Here is a 26,368-nt window from a genome sequence, read left to right as displayed (position 1 = left end):
TTTGGAGAATTCGCGGAAGTGAAGTAAAAAATTCGCAGAGGGAAAATACGATTGGGAAAAAAAAGTCTCGGAAGTCGATGTCTCTTTTAAGCCATCGTACTTCAAGGACATTGACGCTTTAATTAGATAAACTAACGTAAATTTCAGCAACCTATGCGTTAACTTCCTTCGTAAAGACCATATAATGTCTTTGAAAAATTTACTAGATTGATTTTAAATTAAAATCCCATGACCATATTTTTCTCTCGAATATCTAAAAATATATTTAGAACAAAAACATCCGCGAAGGAAGATCGCTGTAAGAGCATACCATTCCTCCTTTGATGAAGCTCTTAGTGAAAGTGAGTTCGTGGCGCCTTTTGATTGGCTGACCCTTACATATTTATTCTATTTTGGGAAACAGGCTTACCATATTTGGGATGTCTGATGAAACTTTCCGTAAAATTTCCTTGTTCGTAATTGTACACAAAAGGCCTTAGTTATTAGTTTTCTGGAGGAGAAGTGACTTACCTTTGAATTAGTCGTTGAAGGTAAAATGGAATCGAAAAGCATCGACAGAGAAGCCGTCTTAAAATCACTTGTCCTGAACAATTCAACCACAGATGGCCAGCCTAGAAAGAGAAAAAGACTTGACAATTTATCTGCCGAAGAAAGGGCTCTTCGAAGGTGGGCGATCCTTTGTGAACGAAGCAGTGAATTGAACCTTCTATCAAGTGCGATTTATCTCGAAGAAGGTTTCTGTTTTTGTGTAGGGTCAATGAAATTTCATTTTTGTGTTATCTAGAAAACTGAAGAACCGAGTCGCAGCTCAAACTGCTCGTGACAGAAAGAAAGCACGAATGACAGAACTAGAAGAACTGGTTGCGCAGTTAGAGAAAGAGGTAATAGTCAAAAAAAATCTTCCCAAGTCTTCCCTATTTTTAATCTTAAACTTCATTAACCTGACTTAGCGATAAACAGATAATTTCTCGCGATTGATAGAAATTCACTCGAATTTCAACTTAGAAACGTTTTGATGATTGTGTGAATAGAACTGTTTTCATTCTCCCCTGTTTCATCGCAAGCGGTTGTGAATTTTTAGTTTCGAATCAGTGTTTCGTTTTTGTTTAAGTTGTCGTTGAAAGACTTTCGTTGAAGAAGTTGTTTTTATGTCTTTTGCCACTAAAATTATCTCAAAATGGAAGCGTAATGCTTCTCGATGTTGGCCCCTCTCGAGATCATTATTGATCGTAACTAATAATAAATCTTTTGAACTCGGTATATTTTTCCAATATTAGATTTTTTAATCCGTCATCCACTCCGGGTAGGCGGAAATTATAAAGGAAATGTACCAAAAGTTTTGTTTATATGATTGTGCAACGATACACCAAGACCAGTAACGTAGTTATTCCTCAATACAATGCCTTGTTGTGTTTTAAGACCGCCCAATTTCTATTCTTTGTGTTCTTACAGAACAGAACCCTTCGCTTGGATAATGAAAGTTTGAGGAAACACTCAGAAGCTGTAACAATCGAAAACTCGGAGTTAAGAGTCCGACTTGGTCTTACACCCCCCGTGTCACCAGCTCCAGTGTCTACAAATTACCCACCAACCTCAGAAGCCAGTCCAGATACTAAATACAGTCCAGTTGTGATCAAGAAAGAAGCAGAATATAACGAGTATGCATCACTCTCAGTTTCTCAGCAGCAGGAACGCCTGATTCTGTTTCTTTCTCTGATCACGACTTGGATGATGATCAACAACAGGTAATGGTGATATTTTTTTGATTTTGTGGGTAAAATTTATTCTTAACCCTTAAGAGAGTGAAAGACTTGATAGTGAAATTAGTGGGATAATGTCCGAGGTGCTGAACTTTTTACTCATCTAGTTGTTATCCACCGAAAATTCACTTTAACTTAGAAATGAGGCAATATCCTCATTTGACGTTACTAGGCAACGCTGGTCATGTAATGGATTTTTGTTGATGAGGAGAACAGCTGGTCCATCACTGGTGGGATTTGATTATATCTGTTCAGCTGTTTGAATTTATTATCAGTAATTCTGTAAATTTTTTACACCAAATTTTTTTTCATTATGAATGGCTTTCTAGATGCTCTTCTACCCTTTCACTCCCAAGAGTGACCAAAAAATACTTTCTCCTCACAACATCAATACAACATCAAACAGACAAGAAACGGGAATATGAAATGATATCACTTAGGGGGTTGTCATTTGTTTCAACACTTAATTATCAAAACCAAACCTATAAATATTTTCTGGCAGACAGTAAGTATAATTACTAAAGAAATCTTGGGAGTGAATGGGTCAAGAGTATGGGAGGTTGAATTAAAAAAACAAGGAGATGGAATGTGTATCATAAGCATGATAAAAGTAACCTTTGATAGGCATGATTTTAACCCATGATGTGGTGTCTTTTCAGCATGACATGGATTTTGGCCTTTTTGAACTTGATGGGGAAGGAGACTGCCTCACACTTATTCAGCCCAAACAAGAAGCCACAGCAGCCCCAACCTGCTGTCAACTCAACACCAACCCAGATGCAAAAGAGGAAGTCAGAACCACAGATGGCACAGTCCCAGAATCAAGCAGCAGTGACATAACAGTAGCAGACTTAGTTGGAATGGAATGCGAGTCTTTGGACTCTTTGGATGATCTGTGGAACCTGAAAGATTTCTCCAAGGAGTTCAAAGACCTAAATGCGGAACCTGAAATGTTAGGGTGTGAAATGTGGGAGGAGACCTTCACAGAAGTATTGTTCCCATCACTTTTGGTTGTCTGAGCATGTTGTGTTAAGTCAGACTGTTGAGGAGTAGATAAGACAAATGTAATCTGCACCCACTGTCAATAGATAATGAGCACTACATTATTCCAGTAAGCAGCACAATAACTAGCTGCTGTTTAGGAAAGGAGTCAAGAGAAAGAATGTGCTGGCTCAGTAGGGTGGCCAAAAGCAAGGCCACTCAGCACCATGCTTAGTGCAGGTGAAGGTGAACGACAACTTATGTTGTGATATGGTCAGTAATCATCAGACCATCAAAGACCATCCAGTTATAGAAAGAGCTACAGAATTCCTCTAAAACACCTTTCAACTCCTATTACAAGGACTAGTGGGTTTTTCGTAAGAGAAGAAATATTTCCTTTGTATTTACACTCACTAGTTGAACATTTTTGTAGTTATCCAAGATGTTCAATTAATTACAAGAGTGGTCTTACAGTTGTAGGCAAAATAATTTGTTATGACCTCTGTTATGAATAGATTTTTTTATATAAAATAAGAACACAATTCTGTGAAGGTTTCCTCATAGGTTACTATTACTGTTAAATAGTAGTAGTCTGGCACTAAGTCATTAAAAAAGAATTGGGTGACATTGGAGTTTTTCTGTTTCTCAGCCATAACAAAAGTTTTGGAATGATTTACCACAACTGTACCCTTGATTAGGCACCACCCCTTAACTTAGGTAAGCATACAATAGAGAGACATCCCAAGTGAGCATTGCATTTCAAAATGCAAGTCATATCAACAAAAAAACAACCTTTAAAACTTATAATCCTCCAAGGTTTTTCAGTCTGTAACAGAAGTAGTTCCCTTCACCTCTACTTAATGTCTGGGGTCTGATCATGAAGGGGGGTAGTGACATTGACATCTTTGCCAATGTGAAGGAAGCCAACATAAATTTCCACAACACTCAAAGTTGGAAATGCAAAACATTTTGTATCAAGCTAGTGGCAATTTTATTCATTATTGTAAGAAATCAGTTGCATTATATATTAATTCACTAAGGAATGTTATCACATCCAGAGAAAACAAAGTGCATGAAATGGAAATCTTTTCAAAAGGTTCTTGGCCACTTTACATTCAGTTTGTTAGATGATTCTTGTTTAAAGATTAACAGCACCCTTCATCTAAGCATTACCACATGCATCAGAATATTGAGAATTCATTGCACTGAGGAGCCTACAGGAAAACAACAGTTAAAAGGTGTGTGAAAGGTTACCATAAGAGAGAATCTTACCAGACTGTCTTATTGTGCAATTAAAGCACATAACCTCTTCCTCTTTTTTTTACTTGAAAATAAGTTGTGGCATGTTAAGTGTTTCAGAGTTAGAGCTACTGAATTCATAGTTCCAAGGTGTAAAACAAAGCCCAACTTTGACTTTGTAAAGGAACTACACACAAAGCAAGAAACATGTCAAATTAGAGCTGAATTTTTTTCAAGTTTGTCATTGGTAATTCAAGTCCATCTCCTGCATTTTTTTTCCTTAATTTTGTTTTAAGTGATTCCTCCAGTTTAGATCAAGTGTAAATCTTTTCAATGATGGAATTAGGCATAATTATAGCAAGAAAAATTACTTTTAAAATTGCCAGTGCAATTGTTATTGGCTATTAATGGTATGCAAACTACAGTTATACTAATTTTTCCAAAACTATGATAATAATTCTTGATCACTACACTAATATTAAAGTATGTGATTGAAAATTTTAAATTAATTGCATTTGAAGCATTCAATTATGCAAACAATAAGGTTGCTACATGTCAGTCAATCATGATGCATCAGAAGTCCTCGGAGGAGCCAGGCTGTTGAAGGGCACCAATCAAGCCTTGTGCTGTGCTGAACAAATTGATAGGTGAGCTACCATCTGTTATCAGAGTAGACTTCAGTCCCAATGACTGTAGAAGTTTCACCTACAATGTAATGACCAGAAATCAGCCACTGACCCTTTTCCCTTCCATTAAACTCAGGTTCATTTATCAAATAATTTTCAAACCCCTCTTTCCTCACTCCCAACAACATAAGGAAATAAACAAAGTGTAGTAAATATAGTAAACAGAACCATAATCAAGGTTTATCACTTGTAGATTTTGGCAAAAACAAAGCACATTTCCACTGAGTCTTGTAAAATCAAAACAAAAGCAATGGTGTCAGGCAATCAGGACAAAATAATTAAAATCACCTGAAGCTGATGAGGATCGAGAGAAAAAGAATAGAAGTTTAAGAAAATGATGTCAATCAGGTTTTCATTTTCCATCTAATCAGTTGAGAGGATGATGTAAATTTCCAAGAACAATCACTCATCAAAAAGAAGACAACCCAATGCAACCCTTTTCTGGGAGATAATCTGCTTATCACAGCCCTGGATTATTTTTGATACTTAGTTGAAAACAAATCTGGAAAGCAACAAGTTACTGCAGCACATACCTGCATCTCTGGTCCAGCTGTAGCTATTGCCTGAATTGTATCAGAACCAATGGATGAAACCATGTTTTTGAATTTGTCAGTTTCGATGCTGGACATTTCTTTGGCCTTGGTGACATCTAAAGTATTCTGTTCATGCTGGTACTTCAACTCGGCCTCTCGAGTTTTACTCAAACGCTGTAGTTCTGATTCCTTAAAGAGGTTGTTGTAATAAGACAAAACATGAACATACATAATAATGGTACATACATTTAGCAAGATCATTGCAGTTCTGATAACAACAGCCTGCTCACAGGCTTTTTCCAAGGAAGATTTCTTTTCTCCAAGGAAAACAATTACTATGGCATGAGAAAGTACCAGGATAGGAAAATGCTTACAGCCTCAATCTTTGCTGCCTCTGCCTTCAACTTTGCCTGCTGAACTGCAGCCTCCCCTTCAATGCGAGCTGCCTCTGCTCGTGACTGAGCTTCAGCTTTGGCTTGTCCTGTTGACTCCACTGCAGCACTTTGGGCTTGGAGTTCCAACAGGTCCTTCCTGGCACGTTCTGCTTCAGCCTCATCTGTGATCTTCTGTCTCTCCAGGCGACCTTTGGCTTCTTGTTCAAGTCTCTCTGCTTCATGCCTAAAACAAACACAATAATCCATCAGATCATTGCTGTCTCGCAACAGGTTCATGTTCATAACTCTATACACCCTAACACCAGTATGCTTCTTCTCCATACTGTTCTCTATACATTTATTAAGGCACTGATAAGTGCTTCTTTAGTTGGTGATCATTTCCTTATTTCTCATGACTTAACTGTTTGATTCAAGGGTGACATTGTGAGGAGAAATTAGATGCTAATCACTCTTAGGGGTCCAAATGCTAAATTTGCCATTACTAAGATTACCCCACGTCTTTGTATTTTGATTATTTTCTTTGTGTGAAAATGATAAATGATATGCTAAAACCAAGGCATATGTCCCTTAAATACTTCTGCAGTCTGCACAACACAACAGTTCTGCTCAAATGAATAAAGGGGGTAAATTTCTAAAGAAACTGTGGTGCTGAACTGGTGGGAGAGTACAACAGGACAATTAAGTTTTATCAACTGAGTTGAAAATGTAAATGGGCCACTGTAAAGAGTTTTAAAGCTGACATTGCCAGTGGTAGCCCTTTTGTCAGAGCCACAGGGTTGTGTATGTTTACATGCAGAAAATGAAGTTATGGTATTGGTGTAAATAGGTGACAGGAAAACAAGAATAAATCAGTTGAATGAAAAGTGCTTGTTGATAGCAAGGGGATTAAGAGTGCTGTTTGAAAGATAAATTTTTTTCCTTAGGCTAGAGGTTAATGGCTCTAGTTCCGTTCAAAGCTTCAAGCTTATAACCCATACCTTGCTGTGGCTTCCTGAGAGTTGGTTGTTATCTCAATGGCCAACTGAACAGACTTCTGCAAAGCATCTCGTGTGCGTTGATCGACTGGCTCCACTGATTGGATGTCAATACTAGTGATGTTTAGATTATTGGCTGGGAAAGTAAACTTATTTCGGATTTTGTGGTTGTCATCTATGCCAAACACTGAAGTGCGAATTATCTTTGCTGAGTTCTGCAGGGGAAATTGATTTATTTTAGCAAATATTTTAGTTATCCCCTCAAGAACCTAAGCTTTAATTTTGCCACCTTTTTTTGAGGGGGGTGGCAGCTGATTTAAAAGCAAGTTTGTCAATCAACTCCTTTAAAATTCAACATTGTAAATAGTGGGTAACATATCCTTTTTCAAATTTTTTTAAAGTAAAATTAAGAAAAAATTTAACTCAGTCTGTCACCCTTAATAGCAACAAATAATATCCAGTGAAACTGAAATATAAACAGAATCTACTTATTACTTTCTGTGTTCAACAGAAAGGATCTGGTTTAGCTTCTAAATCTTTTTTTTGGCCTAAAATGTCTTAAGTCTTGATCTTGCTTAAAGTAGACATCAGATCTTTTTTACAATTTCAAAAACTTTGGTGACTGTCTCCCCAAAAAATATATAATCAATGCAGTTTAGCTCGCACCAACTAAGCTTAATTTGCTTAATATCTGCACCTTGTGAAAGTCATCAAACTGGACACCCGCTACTGCACCACGGATTCTTGAAGCAATTGCTTTGCATGCATCTCCAACAAAGTCAGGAACTGAAAACAACTTGGCTGCATCTTTTGGCTTCCTCTCTCCAGCATCAAAATGCCTGTTAAGTAAGGTCAACGTATGGCCATTGCATGATTTTCTTTTTCAGAACTGAATGATCTCTGTCAGTCAATAAATAGTCAGTATTTAGTTGATTTATTATAGTCATGAATAATCACCAAAAAGTATAATGAAAGGGCTCAAGTCTGGACCTTTTGATTCAGGATCCAGTGCATTATATACATAACTAGGCCAACATGACTCTCCCTCAGAATAAAAATCAAAACAAGGTTGAATGACATTGGAAATTTAAGTGAAATTGTGCTGCTATAATTTTTAAAAGCCTTCACCTATAAAGATCTAAGACCCATCACAAAGTTAAACTAATGACGGTCAACAATCTATCATAAGAAAAGTAAAATTCCAATTACCAGTTGTAAGAAAGCTGTAGCTGCAGTCTTGCATGGTCAGCAGTCTCCACAGTGATGATATCAGTACAGAAGTCTGGGCCAAGGAGAAGACACAATGCCTTAATAACATTGGGTTTCTTTGGTTTTCCACCTGACAGACTGAGCTGAGTAAATTGTTCATCTGGGCACAACATAACCAACTCAGGACCAAACACAACCCTGTGGAGAGGTACCAAAATTATCAGGACTTAAAATGCTACTCAGGTCAGTAATGTGTCACAGATTTAGATGAATTTTCCAAAGGGAGGGGTGTGAGATTTTCCTAGGTGTAAAGCATGCCATACATTACCATACACCTGTAAAATTAAAGTAAGGTTAAGCTGCATCCTATAGCCTAAATCTTTAATTCCTTTAAGTGACCAAAGCAGAATTTCTCCTCACAATTTCGATACAACATCATGCAGACAATACATGAGAATAAAGGAAAATATCAATTAGGGGATTATCAGTTGATCCAATACCAAATCATCCAAACTCACAACATAAGAATTGTCTGACAGACAATAAAGAGAGTTAACCTTGGGAATGAAAGAATTAACCCTTTCAACACCCTCAAGATCTAAATATTGGTAAGTCCTCCACCTTCTATTATCTGCCATAAATTAGATCTCTGGAAATTTCTAAGTTTGGAAATTGTTTTGTTAACAAGGAAGATAGTTTCCTAGATTATATTTTTCTTTATTTTCATCACCTTCCTGCATGTGCTTAAAAATATCTTGATACTGGGAGGAGAATTCGAAATTACATTATATTAACTCCTGAAAGCAAAAAGATTTAAGAGCACCAGTGAGTTCTGGTTTGCTAGTAACAGGAACTCAAACACAATTCTGCCACAGATTTCCAACATAATTACATGAAACTCAAGTTAATTAGTCTAATGAAGTTCCTAGATAAACTAAATGTATGATGTTCACCCTTGCATATTACCTGGCAGTCTTCTCTTTATAATCATAAATCTGTACTGCTGCATTATGAGGGACTCTAAAAGTCACTACTCTGGTTTTATTCCTACCAGTGCTGCTTTTTGGCTCTCTTTGTGCTGCAAGTCAAAAAATGATTAAAATTGTTATGTAGTTGTTAAATTTTAGGACAAAAAAAAATTGAAGTAAATTATGACTTAATTTTTAAACCCTATATTCTCCATACTGTTCTCTATACATTAACAAAGGTGCTGACAAGGAGAATTTGTTTAACAATCAGGGGCCTCTTTTCAAGACTGGTTATCATTTTCTTTATTCTCATGACCTTAATGTGTGATTCAGGGGTGATATTGTAAGGAGAAATTAGATGTTAGTCACTCTTAGGGTTCAGAGGGTTAATGTTGAATAATGTTAATGGTTAGTATTGATTTCAAGCATCGCTAAAATGGCAGGAATGTTAGATTTTTAAAAGAGTGCATAACTTAAACATGAATATTTTCCAACTATCATAAAATCAACTTTCTATCAAGGGCTTTTAGTAATGACTGAGCTGAAAGCATTGCTGTTTGTTCACCTCTTTGTCCAGGCCTTCTTGATGAAGTTTGATTTAGTTCCATCTTGGAACTTTCATCCCAGTGGGTGGAAAGAGACTGATAACCTAAAGAGATTTTAGAACAAGATTTACCCTAGCCTTTTCTGAAGTATGTCCAGAAATGCATGCAGTAACAAAAAATAGCAAAAAATTCATCAAAATCATCAAATCCACCAAGCTGATTTCCCTTTTGATGAATTTGACTTAAATTACTCAAAATTGTCAAATCTGCCACGCTGATTGCACATATACTATAATATTAGTTTAGTAATTAGGAATTATTATGATCATAGATTTGAAACAATTATAGTACCAAAGAAAATGTATAGAGAAAAGTATAGAGTATAAAATACAGATAAAATGTGCGAGGCCCCAGTCAACCTTAAAAAGGCCTTACTCAATTCAGCTGGTAAAAACGTATTCCTTGTGCCACGGTCAGCCAGTGGATCCTTCCCCCCAGTAAGAAGTTGCTCAACTGTTGGAGGCAGATCTTTCTCCCAGAGTTCTTCATCGTGGGTCAACATGTAGGTTTGACCACACACAGCTCTCACCCGTCCAGTCTTGATATCCCTCACATAGATTCCTTCATTTTCATCCAGAGGAATAGCTTTCCGTCGTGCAACAACTTCTACCTCTACTGGTGGAACATATTCACTGGGTCCACGGATCATCCAGCGATCACCAGGCCGTCTTGGTATCTCTTTCTATACAAAAATTAAAAAATACTTATTGAAAGCTTACTGAGATGAATGTACATTTCCTGAATTTCCTTGAATAAGCACCAATACTCTTAAAAGTGCCCTCTCTTGGAAAGCGCTTATCCCCTAAGCCATAATATCAAATAAATGCCCTCTTGAACAGATACCCTCCCTTTTCTCCCCCTCTCACTTTGTCTATTAGAGGGGATACAAGGATAAACTGTTTCTATTATCACTTAATTTGGAATTTTTTTTAAGCTTCAACCACAATGGAATCAGTGTAGGTTAATTAGTTTAATTCTTAAAAAGTGCTCCATGATTAAGTGCCCTCCTTCCAATAAGCACCCCTCCTTTTAGCCGGACACTTATCCGAGGAAATAAAGTAATTCCATTTTATCAAAGACCCACCATGCCACAAGAGGGCAAGGAAGTGGATGGACCCCCATGATGAGATTTATCTCTTGAAATATTTTGAAACTACATCTTCCTCGTGATGGAGTAATCAAGCTTGTGTATATATGTCCCAAATGAAAACATCTATGTTATGTCACTATTTTCAACTGTAAAAAAAACAATAAGAGGTAAAGTCTGTATTCCAGCCAAGTACCCAATCCAGGTTACCCTTTTTCCATTACAAATCGCTGGTACCCATTTATACTCCTGGGTGGAGAGCGAGGCACTGTGAAAGTAAAGTGTTTTGCCCAAGAACACAAGACATTATGACTTCAATATGTCTAAACTCAGACTTCTCAAACTAGGACTTAGAGCATCTCTTTTCTTAACCCTTTAACTCCCAGACCAAATTTGTAATTTTCCTAAATGTCAACCATACAATTCTTAAAATGTTAGTTCAGAGAAGTTAGTATTGGATCAACTTATCATCCCCAAATTAATATTTTTCTGTATTCTCATCGCTTGTCTGGTTAACATTGTATTGATATTGTATGGAGAAATTCTGTCTTGGTCACTCATGGGAGTTAAAGGGTTAACTGTTAAAGTTACCATTTATCCTGAAAAAAAGTTCTGTTGTATTTGTTTATTTACCTCCTTTTCATTAACATCAAGAAAGGCCTCATTTGCTTTCAGAATCAGCCCCTCATCCTCACCAAGAATAAACACATCTTGGATGCCTTGCTCAAGCTTTTCACCAGGCAACAGGAAGAATGACTTCTCTCCCTGAAAGACAGGAACAAATTCAAGTTATCTTTTAGTAATCTCAATATAATGAAATAAATAATATTTTAATGTGCCGGCGATATATACATTATGAACATGATAAGATGATCCTTGCAGGTGTACTGCACTTTATTTAATTTAATCACTAGCTCCATGCCATTCCCATTTTAACTTGGTAAGCTTGTTCAGAACCAAGATTTTGAATTATTTTGTTCATCAGAGAAAGTTTTGATTTTCCTTTTACATTCAATCCACATTGGAGTGAAATTGTCTTCACGTCATCAGCTTTCTTTAGCATCATTAAGGACATATCTATCCTTGAAGGAATATCCTGAAGAGATTGAAGAATGAGTTTGCACTTGTCCTGTATGTCTAAGTGACCTAATAACTTGCAAACTTGTAAAATAAGTTTTTCTGTGTATTTTATTTTGCTCTTTGTAGTCACCTTGTGTTCAAAGGTGCAATTCATATCATAAAGGGGGTAGGTTTCTCAAGAAACTGTGGTGCTGTGTCAGTGAGAAAGTGTATCAGGGTAATTTAGTATTATCCGCTGAGTTGATAATGTAAATTGGCCACCATAAAGAGTGAAAAGCGAAGGGCTATAATGCTTGAAACATCAGCTTTTAAACTCTTTATAGTGGTCAGTTTAAGTTATCAACTCAGTTGATAAAACAAATAAAATTATCCAATTCATATCACACTCCTTAAAAAAGGTTGTTTTGTAGATTGACAAGTAGGTACCAGTACCTTCACTAGCCTCTTTTGTCCCAGCTGGGGCCTCCCATCTTTATCAACAGGATCTAGAATGACACAGTACTGCCTGTTGTTCAGTGTTGTGATATCAACAACTCCTACAACCTACAAGAAGGAACAGGTAAGATTTGATGTATTAAATTTTAATTGTTTTACTCAAACTGTTACCAGTTAATGCATCAATTAACAACAGGGTTGGCATAATTCTCCTCATCATCTATGGCTGCCTTCACAGTCTGGATGATCAATTGAATAACATTACCTCTTCATAGACATTTGGAATATGTGCCTCTGTGTCTGCCATGGTAATTAACCACTCCTCCCCATTCTTTCGTAAAACACCTGTATCATCTTTGAATGTGCGTGTGGATTGCAGATGTAAAGCTTTCTATAATATGAAAAAATAAAAGAGGCTCAAAAGAGGCACTAGGATAATGGAATATTGACAATTCATGGGGCATTTTTCAGGGATCTTCTAAAGTACTGGCTAATGCTGTAGATTTACATATGGTGTTTGAACATATTTTGCAGTACATAACCCTAATTAACTCCCAAGATGTGATTGTTCATTCTCCCCTCTAGCTGCACACTCATTTCCTTGTAAATAAGTTCAATAATTTGGCATTAGATCAAGATAACAACTTCTACCTGATAAGTTTGAGTATTGTTGTTACCTGTTTTCTGAATAACATACAGATATTAAAGGGAGAAGTTACTTGTTGGTCACTTCTGGGAGTTTAAGGGTAAGCTTAAGGGTTGTTTAGTTCTTAACCAAAGTACAGATGCAAAGGTTGGAGAAAATTTTTTACTTTAACTACATACCATAACTGTAGTTTACCATTATTGATTAGCATTCAAATGAGCCAGGGAAAGCTTAAACTTTGCTTTCTTTTGACTGGTCTTCACATCAGAAAGTTAACTCCACTGATTCTACAAACACCTATGGCTAAGGTGTAACTCCTTAAAAGTTCATCTTCTCACTCCCTTATTCTTACTCTTCAAAGAATGCAGTCAGATGACCAAAGATTTTGAAGAACTGTCACAAACATTTCCTTTCTCCATGCACAGCACAGAGAGCCTACGCTAGCACTTCTTAGTCTTTTTAAACTCTTCACTCAGAAACAACTTAAAAAAACACTCAGAAAAAAATTAAAAACTCACTTAAAGTCAAACAAAGAATCTTAAAAAAATATTTTATAAAATAATTCAAATAGTATGCACGCTCTGATTGGCCATAAAACCATTTTACATGAGCGTATGTAAACACAGTTTTCATTCCTCTTTCATTAGTTATTTTATAAAAGAAATGTAAAATGGTTTCCGTGTTTACATAGCCTGATGTAAACACTTGGGAGGTTGGGAGAACACTCAATAAGATACAAGATAAGATACACTTATCTCGTGTTCTCCCAACCTCCCGCGTGTTTACATCAGGCTATGTAAACACGGAAACCATTTTACATTTCTTCAATAGCATCTAGTTCCTACCCAATCAAATTCCATGAAGTAGCTGTCCTCTGCACTATATATCTATCTTTCTTTGTCAATCAAATATGATATGTTTTTAATACATTCTTGCACCCACCTTCTCAGTCAATACATAGGCATTTACAACATCAACCACTTCCTCATAAGCACCAGGAAGATAAGCACCAATCTTTTTAACAAGCCACTCTTCCCCAGCAACACGCAAGTTATCATCACGATCCTGTTTGAAGATTAATTTTCAAATAATGAGAAAAAGAAGAAGTAAGATGAGGTTGCAAATTTACCTCAAAACAGATCCTTTACTTTTAAGGTAATTTAGTATTATCAACTGTGTTCATTCTGTAAACGGACCACCATAATGAGTTTTAAAGCTGTATGTTGTTTCAAGCATTAGCCCTTCATCTTTCATTCTGACAGAGGGTTAACACTAGCCAATTTAGTGATCAACTCAGTTGATAATAATGAATTACCTTGTTGTATTCTCCTACTGATGTAGAACCACAGTTTCCTGTGACAATTATCCCTTTATTCTGGATTAAGTCTCACTTCCTTTGATAAAAGGTAACAAATTAAGAATATTCTTAATATTGGTGGTTCTGTTTGAAACATCCAGATCTGGATGTTTCAAACAGAACCACCAATCTGTCTCTAGTTCAGTTTGGTCCTTGCATGCACATGTACCAAATATTATTATTCCTATACACGATAAATTTAAAAAAATCCTGTCTTTAAAGTCCTTACTTTAGTTTCCTTTCTTGCCCTCAGTCTGATGGCTTGGTTTGGCTGGATGATGGTGGCAAGGATGTTTTCTACCACTTCAACCTCTTTCTTTGGTATATATGTACCTGTAGAAAATATTTGTAATTGTTTTTAAAATGTGATAAGATTATACTGATTAATTAAGAATTACTTATTTCTATATGCTATATCTACTTCAATGCAATGAATTTCCCCAAAGATTACTACTACAGTTGAGTAGAAAAGCATGAAACTAATTCAGCAAGCTATCTACTAGTAGCTGATATCATATATGATTCACCATGTTCTCAGTTTCAAGTTCACAATTCTCTTGAAGGATACCCCCCTATTACAGGAAAAGTTAGACAGCAAAATGTTCAGAAACATATAAGTATAACCTAAAAATTAAAACTAAATAATTATCATATTATAATTAAAAAAGAATGGCTCTCTTGAGACCCTTGCTTGATAGATTAACCTGTTAGTTCTCATTTAGATCCAACTAGTATTTCCTCCTTCTTACTGTCACAGAGTTTCTTGTAATTAGACAGGGGAATGTATATTATATCAAGTGAACATAACATCCACTAGCTGATAAGCTTGTCTCTTCTCATAACTTGTTAGCAAGACAATATATTGGTATCACAAGAAGAAGTTACAAGCTAATCAGTACTGAGGGTTAAAGGGTAAAGACCCTCTCAGCAAGGGTTTTATATCAATGTACACTTAGCTTACCAGTATAAATCATACTATTTCCTCTCAATAAGATATGAATCAGCATGAGTATTACCTGGCCCTTCAAACAACCACTCATCCCCAGCCACTCTCTTCTCTCCTGATTCAGACTCATAGTCCAGCATTGCACGGAGTCGTATGGCAGAGTTAGCCATAACCACCCTTAGACCAGTAACACCTTGCTTCAAAACTTCACCAGGATACAAAGGGAATGGGTCTTGAGCAAGACGAATATCCTAAAATACATGACAAATTGTATAATTCATCATCCACCACAGCAGGGTCCATAGTTTCAATCCCTCCTTTCCCCCCTTCCTTATTTTCTCATCCCTATTTTCCCTTCCCTCTTCCGCTGTCCAAAATTTAATTCTCAGGTTTTTTTTTTCAAACCTCCAGTCTTCTGGAATATTTGCTATGAACAACCACTGATTGGTTATTTTTTCTGGAGTACGGGTCTGTTATCAACTTGTTACAACCTTTCATCCAAGACCAAGCAAAGAAAGCTGTATTTTGATATTTTCTAAAATGCTTGTTTAAAGTATCAAAATGCTGTGTGTTTATTTTTCCTTCAAACAAAGTCCATACTTGTCTTAATTAACAAATAACATTCAGAACATAACAGTATTGTCTTAAATAAGCATTTTTATGTAGACCATATGGCTGACATATCCTTCTAAAAGCAAGGTTAATTGAGCATTCTTCTAATAAATGAAACATTAACAACCTTTCAGACAAGCTTGAATATTCTCACCACAGTGAATGCAAGAAATACACTCATTGACCAATATTAATCTTAAATTCTACTGTTTGCCTTATAATAACATCAGATTTTGCATTCCTCCCTTAACCTTTCAACTCCAAAGTCTGATTTTTGATGCTCCCCTCTTGCTGCTAATCATTTCCTAATAGCTTATTTATTAGAATTTGGTGTTAAATCGAGATAACAACTTCTACCAGATAAGTTTGAGTATTCTTGTCACCTGTTTGCTGTATAATTTATGAATATTATTGGGAGAAGTAACATGTTAATCACTTCTGGGAGTTAAATTCACTTTCAAAAATTGGTTTTACGTTGAATTAACAGCACTATGTAAAACCGCTATGTTACCTGATCGGCATGACCCAGTTTGATCTGTCCATTGGAATCTATAACGACACGCCCATCCTTATCCCTAAGAACTGGATTTTCTACAACACAGTAATGCCGAGGAGGAATTGTAATCATTCTTTCTGGACCAAGAATAACCTGTGTGAATGGAACAGAAAATAAATCAGAATTATTACTGTATAACATATACATACTATTCTAAAACAAAGCCCTAGTTCCGAAGGCAATCTATTGTTTTCACCATTGTTTCCTTTATAACAGAACTGTATGCATAATGAAGCATGGAACTGTGCGCAAATCTTGCCAATATGTTTATGTCAAAGTGTTTCTGTTTTAGCAGCTGTTTTGCAAAATAAAATCTTAACTGCAGACTGACGTTAATTTAATTTTAAACTAGATCCATTCGTCCACCTGTCAGAGAAAATTCACCTTAAATTATCCTATACTTGTCCAACTGAAAGATTCACTAGCACTTACCTTTTCGTTATCTTGACGGATGAAGGTTTTCGGACCAACTTCCACCTTGGTGACATTCGTGTTCTGATCCAAAACATGAATGTAATAATATGGTGGAATACGATAAATACTCTCCTCATCATGAGGGGCAGTACGTCCGCGTCCACTACTCATGGCTCAGTCTAAAGTTTAAGAAATAAGGAAACTTCATTCATTCTCGTACATTTTTTCCATCTCTATTTACATTAAAAGCAACCACTGTTATTTTAACTCTGCTGACAGATTACCGAGAACTGACAAGCTGACTAAATGGGTCGGAGACATTTCGCAACTTGGTAAGCAGGTCATTTCAATTTCAAACCTTTACATGACAAAAGTTCGGCCAGCACAGGCCCTTCGAACAAAGAACTTCAAATTCTGCTTCGCACGGGATTAGGTTACCTTTGTAAATACATGTGTTATCGGCTTACAAAATAATTTATCCAAGAACGTTACCTCGTAAAAGCAGGCGAATTACCTGAATCACTTGCTTTCAAAGTAAGAGGGAAGGTTTGAGTAACTGAAATATTATGCATGTCTCAAATTTGCAAGGCCTGCTGTTTAGGAAAGGCTTAGTTCCATTTAGGAAACATTCTCGAGTATCTTTATGTTTCAAAGCTGCACACCGACCGAAGATTAACTAAAAAATCCACAGTTACGACTGCATTTTTAACTTTTAACAGACTTGTAGAAAACTGTTAAGTGAAAGGAGTGTCTTTCACCGACTAACACAAGGGAGATCAAGCTCACAGGCATAACATTTAGCTGAGGTAAACAAATTCGATCAACAAAATTGAAGTGTTAAAATAGTTGACCATAGAGGGGTATACGAACCGTTGTAATAGGATGTATCTCACCAATCTTCACTAACCTTTAAATTGTTCTGTGCGAAAGCAAGACACCGAATCTTTCACTTTCTACCGCTTGCGAAGTCGAACGCAACCTGCAGAAAGTTCTTTGTTTTGCTTTCCATCGTAACAACGCCAGCCTAGCACCCAGGTCATTTCTGCGCCTATTTAAACGGCGCCGCCCACCTACCGCCCAGAACAGCGCGAAAGGGGTCAGTTCTACAGGTCAGAAGGTCTCTTTTGTTCGAAAAAGGTTTGTGTGCCGGCTTTAGTCTGTTCCAGGTCTGGTCATTCAGTGAGTAAAACGAATTGTGATAGCAAACGGCCCAATATCCAACACGACATGGCCTAAGTTTGAGATTTTCCCGAAAACTCAGTTCGCTTTGCTATAAGTGACCAGAATTGACGTAGTGTCTAACTGTAACACATAGTTTTCTGAATACAGTACAATATAATATTTAAGGAAAATATTGAAAAAAAAAATAAAACGATGTGAAGCAGTTGTAACACATCATCTCGCAATAACTGTTCCATGAACGGCGACAAGGCGACACCCGAATTATTTGCGCAACATTCTGATGCGCTAATCGATTGGGTGTTATAAAAAACCAAAAACAAATCAATGGTTAATCAGAACAAAGGGAAAAATCAAAGGGAGCCAAAAACAACTCATCGTAAGAACAAGCAGACTTCTTTATAGGTAGAAATGTGAACAGACGATATTGGTTTTAGTTTAGCTCTTCAAGTTTTGTTTCAGACGATGGCGCAAGTTTCCTCGACAAATTATGGAGCGTGGTAAGGCAAACCCAATCGGCAATCTTATATGACTTTCCAAGTTAATTCGGAAATTAGCGTTAACTGGGTGTTCAGTTCAGTTCAGTTTTGTACTTTGTTTGTTACAGTACTAGCATGAGATTTCTCCAGGAACGGTTTATCCCCTCTGTCCAAGATTTATGGTAAACATTTCAAATTTTTTTAAGTCTTCTTCGGCAACTGTGCTTGTATTGTGCGACAACACTTTCAAGAAATCATCAAGTCTCACAGAACGAGGTTGAATCTAGATGGAAGTGATAGAGAAAACAACTTCATCAATTAATCTTCAATGAAGAGATCACGACTGATCCAACACCAAATTCTCGTAACTGATATACAAGGAAATCTGTAGCAGCTATGGGGGAGAATTGACAATCAGATCTTGGGGTATAAAAGGGTTTAAGTTACAGGACTTAATACCCTCAACGTTATTTTTAAAGACACAGGTAAAGTAAAAGGTTTAAGGCAACTTCTGAATGATAAAAAAGGACATAAAACATACTTTTTGAGATGGAAGATCCCTCATGGATGAATTTATGACGTCTTCTTCAATTTCAGAGCACGGCACATAAAACAAATCTGATAGAAGGAGAGGTGTCAACTAAAGGCCACGTAAGACAACAAATAGATGACAAATCAGTGTAATCAAACGGCACTACTAGGTTTGGAATCATATGGTTTAGGGCCACCTTCTTGCCTTCCACTTGTCCTATGTTTCAGTAACATAGTTGGAGCGTTTTTTTATTAGGTGCCAAAACCAAAGAAATCATAAAAGCCAATCAGACGGCAAGAAAGGTCAAGAGCGGCCAATGAGAACTCAGAGTAGCAACGCGCAAACTACCTGAAGCGCGGGAAAACGTAGGTGACCAAGTCGTGGTTTTAATTTTAAATCTGATTGGTTGGAAAATGGTGCGAATCTTCTGGACCAATGTTTTCCGTTCCTCTCATTAGCAGTTGTGTTTACTTTGATTTCAACCTAAAAGGGCTCTCACTGTAGAATACAATCTCCTGCATTTTACCTTTGTTCATCTTCCAGCGAGAGGTGTTTTCAAGTTCACGTAACGGTTCAAACATGGCATCTGAGGTGCAGTTTGATAAATCGCTGCCCGAGAAGCCCTCTGTCCTGTCACCAAGTAGGTACCAATCTTCCGCAGTGAGCGATGAAGGAGTGACTCCCAAGTGTATTTTCATTAACGCAATGCGTGCAGCTCTATGAAATAAAATACCGCTGGCCCTTAGAAATTGAAACTTACTTCATTAAAAATTATGAAATGTAAAATACTCGTAGACAAATAGAAACAAATACATTTCTCAGATCATTCTTTTTATCATACATCAGTGACTATCGCAAGTAACCTCGTCCACGGGCAGGAGTTAAGAGTCACAACTAATAAAATAGTGAAATTATGAGTTCTGTAAATTCGACAAACGTTGCACCTTATTATTTGCGAATTTTGACAGTCTGTATCAAACATGGCAATTTTCATCAATTTAGAGGTGTTTCGTACAGCCAAATCGATGCATTTCCGACCCAGACATACACACACACACACACAAAAAAAAAATACAAAAGCAGTAGTTAGTTCTCTTTCTGTTCAGTTCGGGATACGATCGTTTTTTTTTTTTTTTGGAGTTAAAAGATGTCTTCAGAAATTTCGCTTTCGAGCTCGTGGTTCTTCGTTTTCGACCGACTTCGGGGTACTTCATACCTCGTGGTTCGGCTTCGCTTTTGAACGATTTCGGGTAATTCTTTTACGAGCTCGGGGTTCTCCGTTTTCGATTGAGTTACGGGTATTTCGTTTTCGACCTCGCGGTTCATCGCTTTCCGCAAGTTCGAGTACTTGGTTCCTTATAAATTAGAATGCTTCTTGCTCAAGTCTCTGCTTTTGAGTGCTTCGTTTCAGAATAACCAAAATCTTACTTATCTGGTAATGGAATGTATATTCTTTTCTGGAATCTTCTCAGGAAGGCGGAGTCTAGTTCCCAGGGACAGTTGGTAGCACAGAGCAAGATGAAATGGTTCATTGACGCAGGGTTATCAGCCTCTTCCATCTTTAATAGAAATAAGAAAAAAAAAAAAACAGAATTTAGAAATAAATATAGAAGAACACTTGGGGCGCGTGTAAATATAAAATTTCTCTTCGAGTGTTCAACCCGATATCTGAGCACAGCGAACGAGCTCGCAGATATTGAGCTGAACACGACTGGGAAGAGAAATTCCATAGCTACAAAGTATTACTCTGTTTATTATATAAACACTATAGGCCTTTACTGACAAGAAAAGTCAACAGAGTGGTTCGAAAGGCGAGTGACATGTCAGCAGCTGATTAGTAGATAAGTAACCTAAATACACGAAGATCTGTTTCCAAAATCTACCGACCTGTTTTAATAACTCAGTCTTAATTCTTCGAGTGTACTCTTCTTCCCGCGAACTTCTTTTTCTACAGATGCTATCAATTTCGTCTATAAAAATTACCTGGAAAATATAAAGAGAGTATAGCAAATACTTGAAAAGGCTTTCGATGTGAACAAAAATGAGTGCCGCATCGAACAGTTCTACTTTGATTTGAAAGGGAACAAATTAGCCAATAATAGCGGAGTTAAAGATGCAGAAACCATGAGAAAAATCCGCGCTTTCGGCGTGTGAATGGCATCCCTGGTCAGTTTTTTCCAATGGAAACCTCGGTAATATTTCTGTTTGGCAAATATGGTTCAATACGTTCGTTAAAAAGTCCAAGGAACACACAAGTGGTTCAGAGCAGTAATTGATATTAGTAAGAAAAATTTAATAAGGACTTCACCTGTGCAACTTAAAGTACACCTAACTGTGCCTAAATTGGTCTTAGTTTTTTTTTTATCAAGTTTAAACTTCGCTTAAAAAATAATCTTTGATTCACCTCCGTTCGTAGATAAGACTCAGTTAAAAACGAAGCTTACAGAAAATCCGAAAACTCTCTACTTCAGGACTGAGATTCCATCGGCTTGAATAGTATGAAGAAGGTCGCACAAGTTTAGAAGCAGATTCCTTGTACTGACTCGCGCGCTACAAAAATAAGTTTTATACTTACTGATTGAACCTGTTGGCCTCTTGCATTTTGGAATAGCTCCTTGATAAGCCTTACAAATAAAAAAAATAAAAAATACAAAATACAAAAAAACATTGTAAGGAAATTCTGCCTTGGTCACTCACGAGAGTTATGGGGTTTAGGAGAACATTGCATCCATCCAAATAGCAACATATGCTGTACGTACTTTTCACTCTCTCCGACCCAACTGGACACTAGATCAGAACTGGACACACTGTAAAATACAGAGTTGATCTCTGAAGCCACAGCCTGCGCGAGCCTTGTTTTACCTGTTAAACAAAAACAGAAGCAGTAAATCTCAGTTATGACGATGTGAATAAACTGCAATGACTACCTATTTTAGTGAAAAGGTGACAATGACTTCAAACAAATCTTCAAACTAATGTGACTTTTTCTAATCGTTGTACTCAGGCCCTAGCGCTTTTCGACTTAATCAAGTTAAACCAAGCCTTAAGTATGAGGACATTGGCTAGTCACGCGAGATAGTGCAAAGGAGATCTCAAAGAAAAACCAAGCACACCGTCTGAAACGCGGGAAAATACGTGAGAACAAATTGCAATTTTTTTCAGTTTTGCATCTGACTGGTCGAGAGAGTAGTGCAATTTTCCCGGACCAATTAAGACGTGTAGTAGAGCGCATTTCAATGAGTGTTGCAAAACCAAACCAAAGTTGTCACCACGGCGGCCAATCAGAAGAAAGGAAAATACCCTTAAAGAACCAATGAAAACTCAAAGTAAAAAGCGCGGGAAAACGCGGGTGACCAAGATGTAATTGGTTTTAGTTTTGCATCTGACTGGTTGACGGGACCAATCACAGAGCAGAGTAAAGCGAAACCAATCCATATCGGATAACTTTCGACACTCAATGGAAAATTGTTCAAAACAACACCAATGTAATTGCAGATTACTTTCGAATCTCATTTGAAAAGTGCTCATAATCTTAGAGAGCCAGCACGTAAATCAAAGTTATTGGTGTGGAGTGTTATCAAATTTTTTTTTTTATCTTTTGTCTCCTTAGAATAGATATTATTTTTGGTCTATTGGTGGCAAACGATGGACTAGTAGTGACGTAGATTAAACTGGAGTACCTGTTCCTGGTGGTCCATACAACAGTATTCGCCTCCATGGCTGTCGACCCCCTACAAAACGTCACATCTTCAAAACATTTTAACTCTTTACACCCTAACATCAATATGCATATATTTATGGCCACTGTGTCAAATGCTTAACCCCAAAATAGCAATATTCACTAACCATTCCCTATGTTTCTAGATTGATTGTGCAATTTACATATCAGAGACATTTAAATAAGTAAGTTCTTACCTGTAAAGAAGTGTGGAAATTGTAGTGGTGTAACAACAGCTTCTTTCAGTGCTTGCTTAGCATCATTAAGGCCAACAACATCACAGAATTTAATAAGCCCATGGGAAATAATTGTGTCTTGAATTGCAATTTTTCGCCTGCAAGAGATGAAAGTGATTAACTTCTCTCTATTATATCCATACATTATCCAGCAAACAGGTAATGAGAATACTGGAACTTATCAGGCAGAAGTTGTCTCCTTGATCTAACACCAAATTCCCATAACTAATTTACAAGGAAATGCATAGTAGCTAGAAAGGAGAATTAACAATCAGGCTCCAGTTGTTCGAAAGCCGATTAGTGCTAACCCATGATTAAATCACTCTAAAACAAGATTAAAATTTAACCAATGATTACGGGCTCAAGGGTTAAGGCACCAGGGCTGTCATTTGAGTTTTTGGGATTGTAAGATAAAAGTAAGATACAGGGTAATACAATTGGCCTGTTTCTAATAATAACTTAATTAAGTAATAATTATTAATTAGTTAATTAATTAATTAATAATAATAATAAACTCACCTTCTACAATCATTATTTTCACTTTTTACTGGATTTATTTCTAGAGGGTAAAAACAATTGACAAACAGATACCACGTTGCTATTGGTGTGTCTAGTAAAATATCATAAATGATCTCAAAATGTGTAAGAAAAAATAAAAATGGCACAGCAAGGGTAGCTGAGAGGCAGATGAGGAAACCTTTGTCAGGGAAACCACTTCCTTTCATCATACGAGTGATAAAACTGATGGGTTTTTACAAGGGATTGTTAAGGCATTTTACAGATCTTGTAAACTGGGCATTATGAATAGATGTTGATTTATTGTGGTTTTGTGTCTGTGAAAACATGAGAAATGCCTCATACAGTTTGACATCAGTCTTCAGAGCTGAAGCCTGGGAATGTTAGCCTTCTTAACCATCTACACCATAACATCAGGAGAACAAGGAGAATGTGTTTTATCATCAATAGCCTTTTGTCTAGTGATCATTTTCTGTATTCTCTTGACCTTAATGTCTGACTCAGCAGTGAAACTGTTTGGAAAAGTTTGAGGCTAGTCACTCTTTGGAGTTAAAGGTTAAAGGGGTTAGTGTTTAAGTTATGAAGAATACCTGAGTCTGATGTGTATCCATAGTCAAGCAGCCTCTTTTTCTTGCGAAGAATCTCAAGATAACTTTCCAGTGAGATAGAAATTTCATCAAGGGCATTCTAAGGGTCAAAATTAAAACGACTAAGATTTGAAGCTAGCTCAATTGCATAGTCATAAAACTACATGCCATTTTTCAAATTTGTTGCAAAAAAAAAGGCTTAAAAAAATCAGTGAAATAAATTCCAAATAAGGAAGTATAGCCTGTTCTAGGCATTCAATTAAAAAACAAAACAAAACAGTGAATGGCCCAGAAGTAGAAACAGAACAAAAACAAGGGAAGATTGGGGTTGGCCTCCTTAATTTTTCCACTCCTCAGCCAGTATATTGCACCATTTACTGTTGCACTTCGTTTTACTAGCTGAAGGAAATAAAACTACAGTACTTATTACCAGGATAAGTGAATCCTCCTCTATTGGTAAAAGCATCTGAACACACTGGGATGCATTCTTACAGTCACTTATTAATGCATCAAGATTAACATGACCCATTTTCTGACTTTCAAAAACAGCTCCCTCTAACCTACAAAGAAGAAAAAAAATTTAATAGTAAAAATCTTGGAGTCTAACATGTTATCTAAAGGATGAGCATGTCTATAAGTCAGCTCACTCTACACTGGGTCAAGAGGTTCCCTAGTCTTGAGAAAGATATATTAGTCACACAGTTCTTCTTTCCTTTCAGGAATACAAATGGTTAGAGACAAAATACCCTGTCATATTTCCATGACAGGTGAGAAGTATCCATTGATGCTCCAGGGTAGAGAGAAGCACTGTGAGAGAACAGTGCCTGGCTGAAGAACGAAACAGAATGGCCCTGTCAGGTTTAGATCCCAAACCACTATGAGCTCAGTCCATCATGCCAATCGGTGAGCCAGTAAGTCTACCACGCAGGTATTTGACTCTTAATACAACCCCTGGGAGTGACTGGCATCTAATCTCTCTATACATGACCACCACTGAATCAAACAGTAAGGTTGTGAGAATACAGAAGATGATCACCTACTCAAGAAACTCTTGACTGTTCTACACAACTTCCTTGTCAATACCATTTCAGATGTACAGAGAACAGTATGAAGAATATGCATACTGATCATAGGGTGCAAAAAGTTAATGCTGTTGAAACTAGACAAAGCATCCACAGAATAATTAGGCTACTTGGGTCAGTTGTAGACTTCATGTAGTTGTTAATTAACATCACTGGACAGTCTACAATGGCTCTTGTTTTTTAGAAATACCTTCATGCATACTTCTCCCAGCCTAACAAAGGTAAGGTTATAGATTGCTCATGAAGGTTTACTTGGAAAACTTTGTTAATAAGAATTTAATATTACAAACAAAATGTTACATACCATGTTACAGCATCTGTTGATCAGATAAGAAAATGAAATAAAAAAGCATCATGTTAAAAAGGATTAAAATTGGTCCTCTATGTTTCCTATCCCTGCTTTTACAATCACTTTCACCTTTTATTCCGAGCAACTGTCACTGAACCTTTTAAGTCATAGTTAAAGCTATAATGATACAATGTATTGAATACTTTTTCATTGGCTTCATACTTTACCATATCAATTGTCAAATCTCAGCAGTGAGCTGGATGGTTGTCTTAATAACCTTGTTAAATGGGTCAAATTAGCCTCCAAAAAACTCCATAGTGACCTCAGTAAAAGAACATCTCTATTCCAGTCTGGTATCATTCAAGCCACACAAAATTTTATTTGAAATTTGAAAAAAATTTCACACATTTGTATGGTTGAGGGTGTATGCCAAACCCAAAGGTATGCAAATATGACCAAATTTGAAACAGTTATTTTACTAATAAGCTGGATTGAACTGACTTGGCATTTTCGATAGTTTCTATATGAACAATGCCTTTACTTGCTACGGGAGTTGTGTTTCCATAAATTCAATTTCAATTTTTGGTCGCCATTTTAGCAGAGGATTTATTTTCCAGCTCAACACACTCTCTCAGAGATTAAACTGTTTTGTTTCGGTTTAGCAGACTGTGAGAACTACAAAGTAATGAACTTAGGGAGACATTTATTTTAAAAAAAGGTATGGCAGTAGCTGAATATAAAGAAATTTCAAAAGGAAGGAAAAAATTCTTATCGAAGCCAAACTAATTCTTGAGAGGAACCCTAATGATTCTGGACTTTTTCTTCTTGCCTTACAACCTCAGATTTGAAATATTGGTCGATTTTAAATAATTAGCTGATTGGTGACATCATTGACGAAACAAACTTTGATTCTCTTATTAGGTTCAGGGGTGAATTATCTTTCTCCATAACTTGAAACTCTGCCAGTTCAACAGCTGTTGACTCCGAGTTTATCAACATTTTTCGAAACTTTGTCATCACCACGCGCCATTTTTGAGCCCAAAGTGGTTATTCCTTACTTAACCAGTTAACTACTGTTTACAGCGACGAGACCTCTCACCTGCATAGATGTCCAACTTACTCATATTATCGATGAATTATTCAAGACATCCTGAAAAGTTTTCTCCTGTGCCCAGGATTTCGTGTAACCTCGTTCCCAGGGCATTCTTTCGATAATAGATAACAGGCACGAAAAGCCCGAGTAACCAGTAATAATGCTATCCAACGG

At 36.8% G+C, this 26,368-nt stretch overlaps 3 protein-coding genes across 6 annotated transcripts; 1 reads left to right on the top strand and 2 right to left on the bottom strand.

Moving 5' to 3' along the window:
• Window positions 1–510: 510 nt before the first annotated feature.
• LOC113679381 (uncharacterized) lies at window positions 511–3,366 on the top strand. Its single transcript, XM_027196336.2, has 4 exons — window positions 511–666; window positions 785–881; window positions 1,453–1,745; window positions 2,420–3,366. The coding sequence occupies exons 1-4, from the start codon at window positions 536–538 to the stop codon at window positions 2,598–2,600; spliced, it is 702 nt and encodes a 233-aa protein (XP_027052137.2). The 5' UTR covers window positions 511–535; the 3' UTR covers window positions 2,601–3,366.
• Window positions 3,367–3,708: 342 nt separating this feature from the next.
• LOC113679485 (major vault protein) lies at window positions 3,709–17,492 on the bottom strand. 4 transcript variants are annotated; one of them, XM_027196449.2, is made up of 18 exons: window positions 17,354–17,492; window positions 16,502–16,662; window positions 16,025–16,162; window positions 14,972–15,152; window positions 14,185–14,288; window positions 13,541–13,663; window positions 12,218–12,343; window positions 11,950–12,060; window positions 11,071–11,202; window positions 9,726–10,032; window positions 9,311–9,394; window positions 8,744–8,855; window positions 7,778–7,975; window positions 7,266–7,407; window positions 6,572–6,783; window positions 5,574–5,817; window positions 5,200–5,388; window positions 3,709–4,685 (listed from the first exon to the last, which is right to left on the bottom strand). In XM_027196449.2, the coding sequence occupies exons 2-18, from the start codon at window positions 16,652–16,654 to the stop codon at window positions 4,554–4,556; spliced, it is 2,688 nt and encodes an 895-aa protein (XP_027052250.2). In that variant the 5' UTR covers window positions 16,655–16,662; window positions 17,354–17,492; the 3' UTR covers window positions 3,709–4,553. The 4 variants fall into 4 exon arrangements, with proteins under 4 accessions (XP_027052250.2, XP_089045851.1, XP_027052257.2 ...); XM_089189725.1 differs by having other exon boundaries at window positions 17,391–17,492; XM_027196456.2 differs by lacking the exon at window positions 9,311–9,394.
• Window positions 17,493–18,041: 549 nt separating this feature from the next.
• On the bottom strand, window positions 18,042–26,350 carry LOC113679314 (vacuolar protein sorting-associated protein 4B). The gene is made up of 14 exons (XM_089189731.1): window positions 26,201–26,350; window positions 25,117–25,129; window positions 24,161–24,290; window positions 23,734–23,830; window positions 23,147–23,186; window positions 22,589–22,725; window positions 22,354–22,404; window positions 21,433–21,535; window positions 21,249–21,297; window positions 20,561–20,656; window positions 20,102–20,232; window positions 19,200–19,390; window positions 18,683–18,759; window positions 18,042–18,424 (listed from the first exon to the last, which is right to left on the bottom strand). Exons 1-14 carry the CDS (start codon window positions 26,223–26,225, stop codon window positions 18,299–18,301), a joined length of 1,266 nt encoding a protein of 421 aa, XP_089045857.1. The 5' UTR covers window positions 26,226–26,350; the 3' UTR covers window positions 18,042–18,298.
• Between the last annotated feature and the right edge of the window lie 18 nt (window positions 26,351–26,368).

Source organism: Pocillopora damicornis, chromosome 12 (assembly GCF_964200805.1).
Source record: "Pocillopora damicornis chromosome 12, jaPocDami1.2, whole genome shotgun sequence".
In the NCBI taxonomy this organism is placed as follows: Eukaryota; Metazoa; Cnidaria; class Anthozoa; order Scleractinia; family Pocilloporidae; genus Pocillopora; species Pocillopora damicornis.
Note: the sequence above shows the minus strand (reverse complement) of the source record. Positions and strands in the feature narration are given on the sequence as shown.

What these genes read in the sequence shown, in the direction of transcription:
- LOC113679381 (XM_027196336.2), top strand. Translation starts at nt 536, where the DNA reads ATGGAATCGAAAAGCATCGACAGAGAAGCCGTCTTAAAATCACTTGTC. An exon ending in TTGCGCAGTTAGAGAAAGAG is followed by an intron (nt 882 to 1,452) that starts GTAATAGTCAAA and finishes GTGTTCTTACAG; the next exon opens with AACAGAACCCTTCGCTTGGA. An exon ending in TGGATGATGATCAACAACAG is followed by an intron (nt 1,746 to 2,419) that starts GTAATGGTGATA and finishes GTGTCTTTTCAG; the next exon opens with CATGACATGGATTTTGGCCT.
- LOC113679485 (XM_027196449.2), bottom strand. Translation starts at nt 16,654, where the DNA reads ATGAGTAGTGGACGCGGACGTACTGCCCCTCATGATGAGGAGAGTATT. An exon ending in GACAAAAGAGGCTAGTGAAG is followed by an intron (nt 11,203 to 11,949) that starts GTACTGGTACCT and finishes CCTGTCTTTCAG; the next exon opens with GGAGAGAAGTCATTCTTCCT. An exon ending in TCTCAGGAAGCCACAGCAAG is followed by an intron (nt 5,818 to 6,571) that starts GTATGGGTTATA and finishes TGTTTGTTTTAG; the next exon opens with GCATGAAGCAGAGAGACTTG.
- LOC113679314 (XM_089189731.1), bottom strand. Translation starts at nt 26,225, where the DNA reads ATGAGTAAGTTGGACATCTATGCAG. An exon ending in GTATGGACCACCAGGAACAG is followed by an intron (nt 21,536 to 22,353) that starts GTACTCCAGTTT and finishes TTTGTTTAACAG; the next exon opens with GTAAAACAAGGCTCGCGCAG. An exon ending in AGACTGAGTTATTAAAACAG is followed by an intron (nt 20,233 to 20,560) that starts GTCGGTAGATTT and finishes TTTCTATTAAAG; the next exon opens with ATGGAAGAGGCTGATAACCC.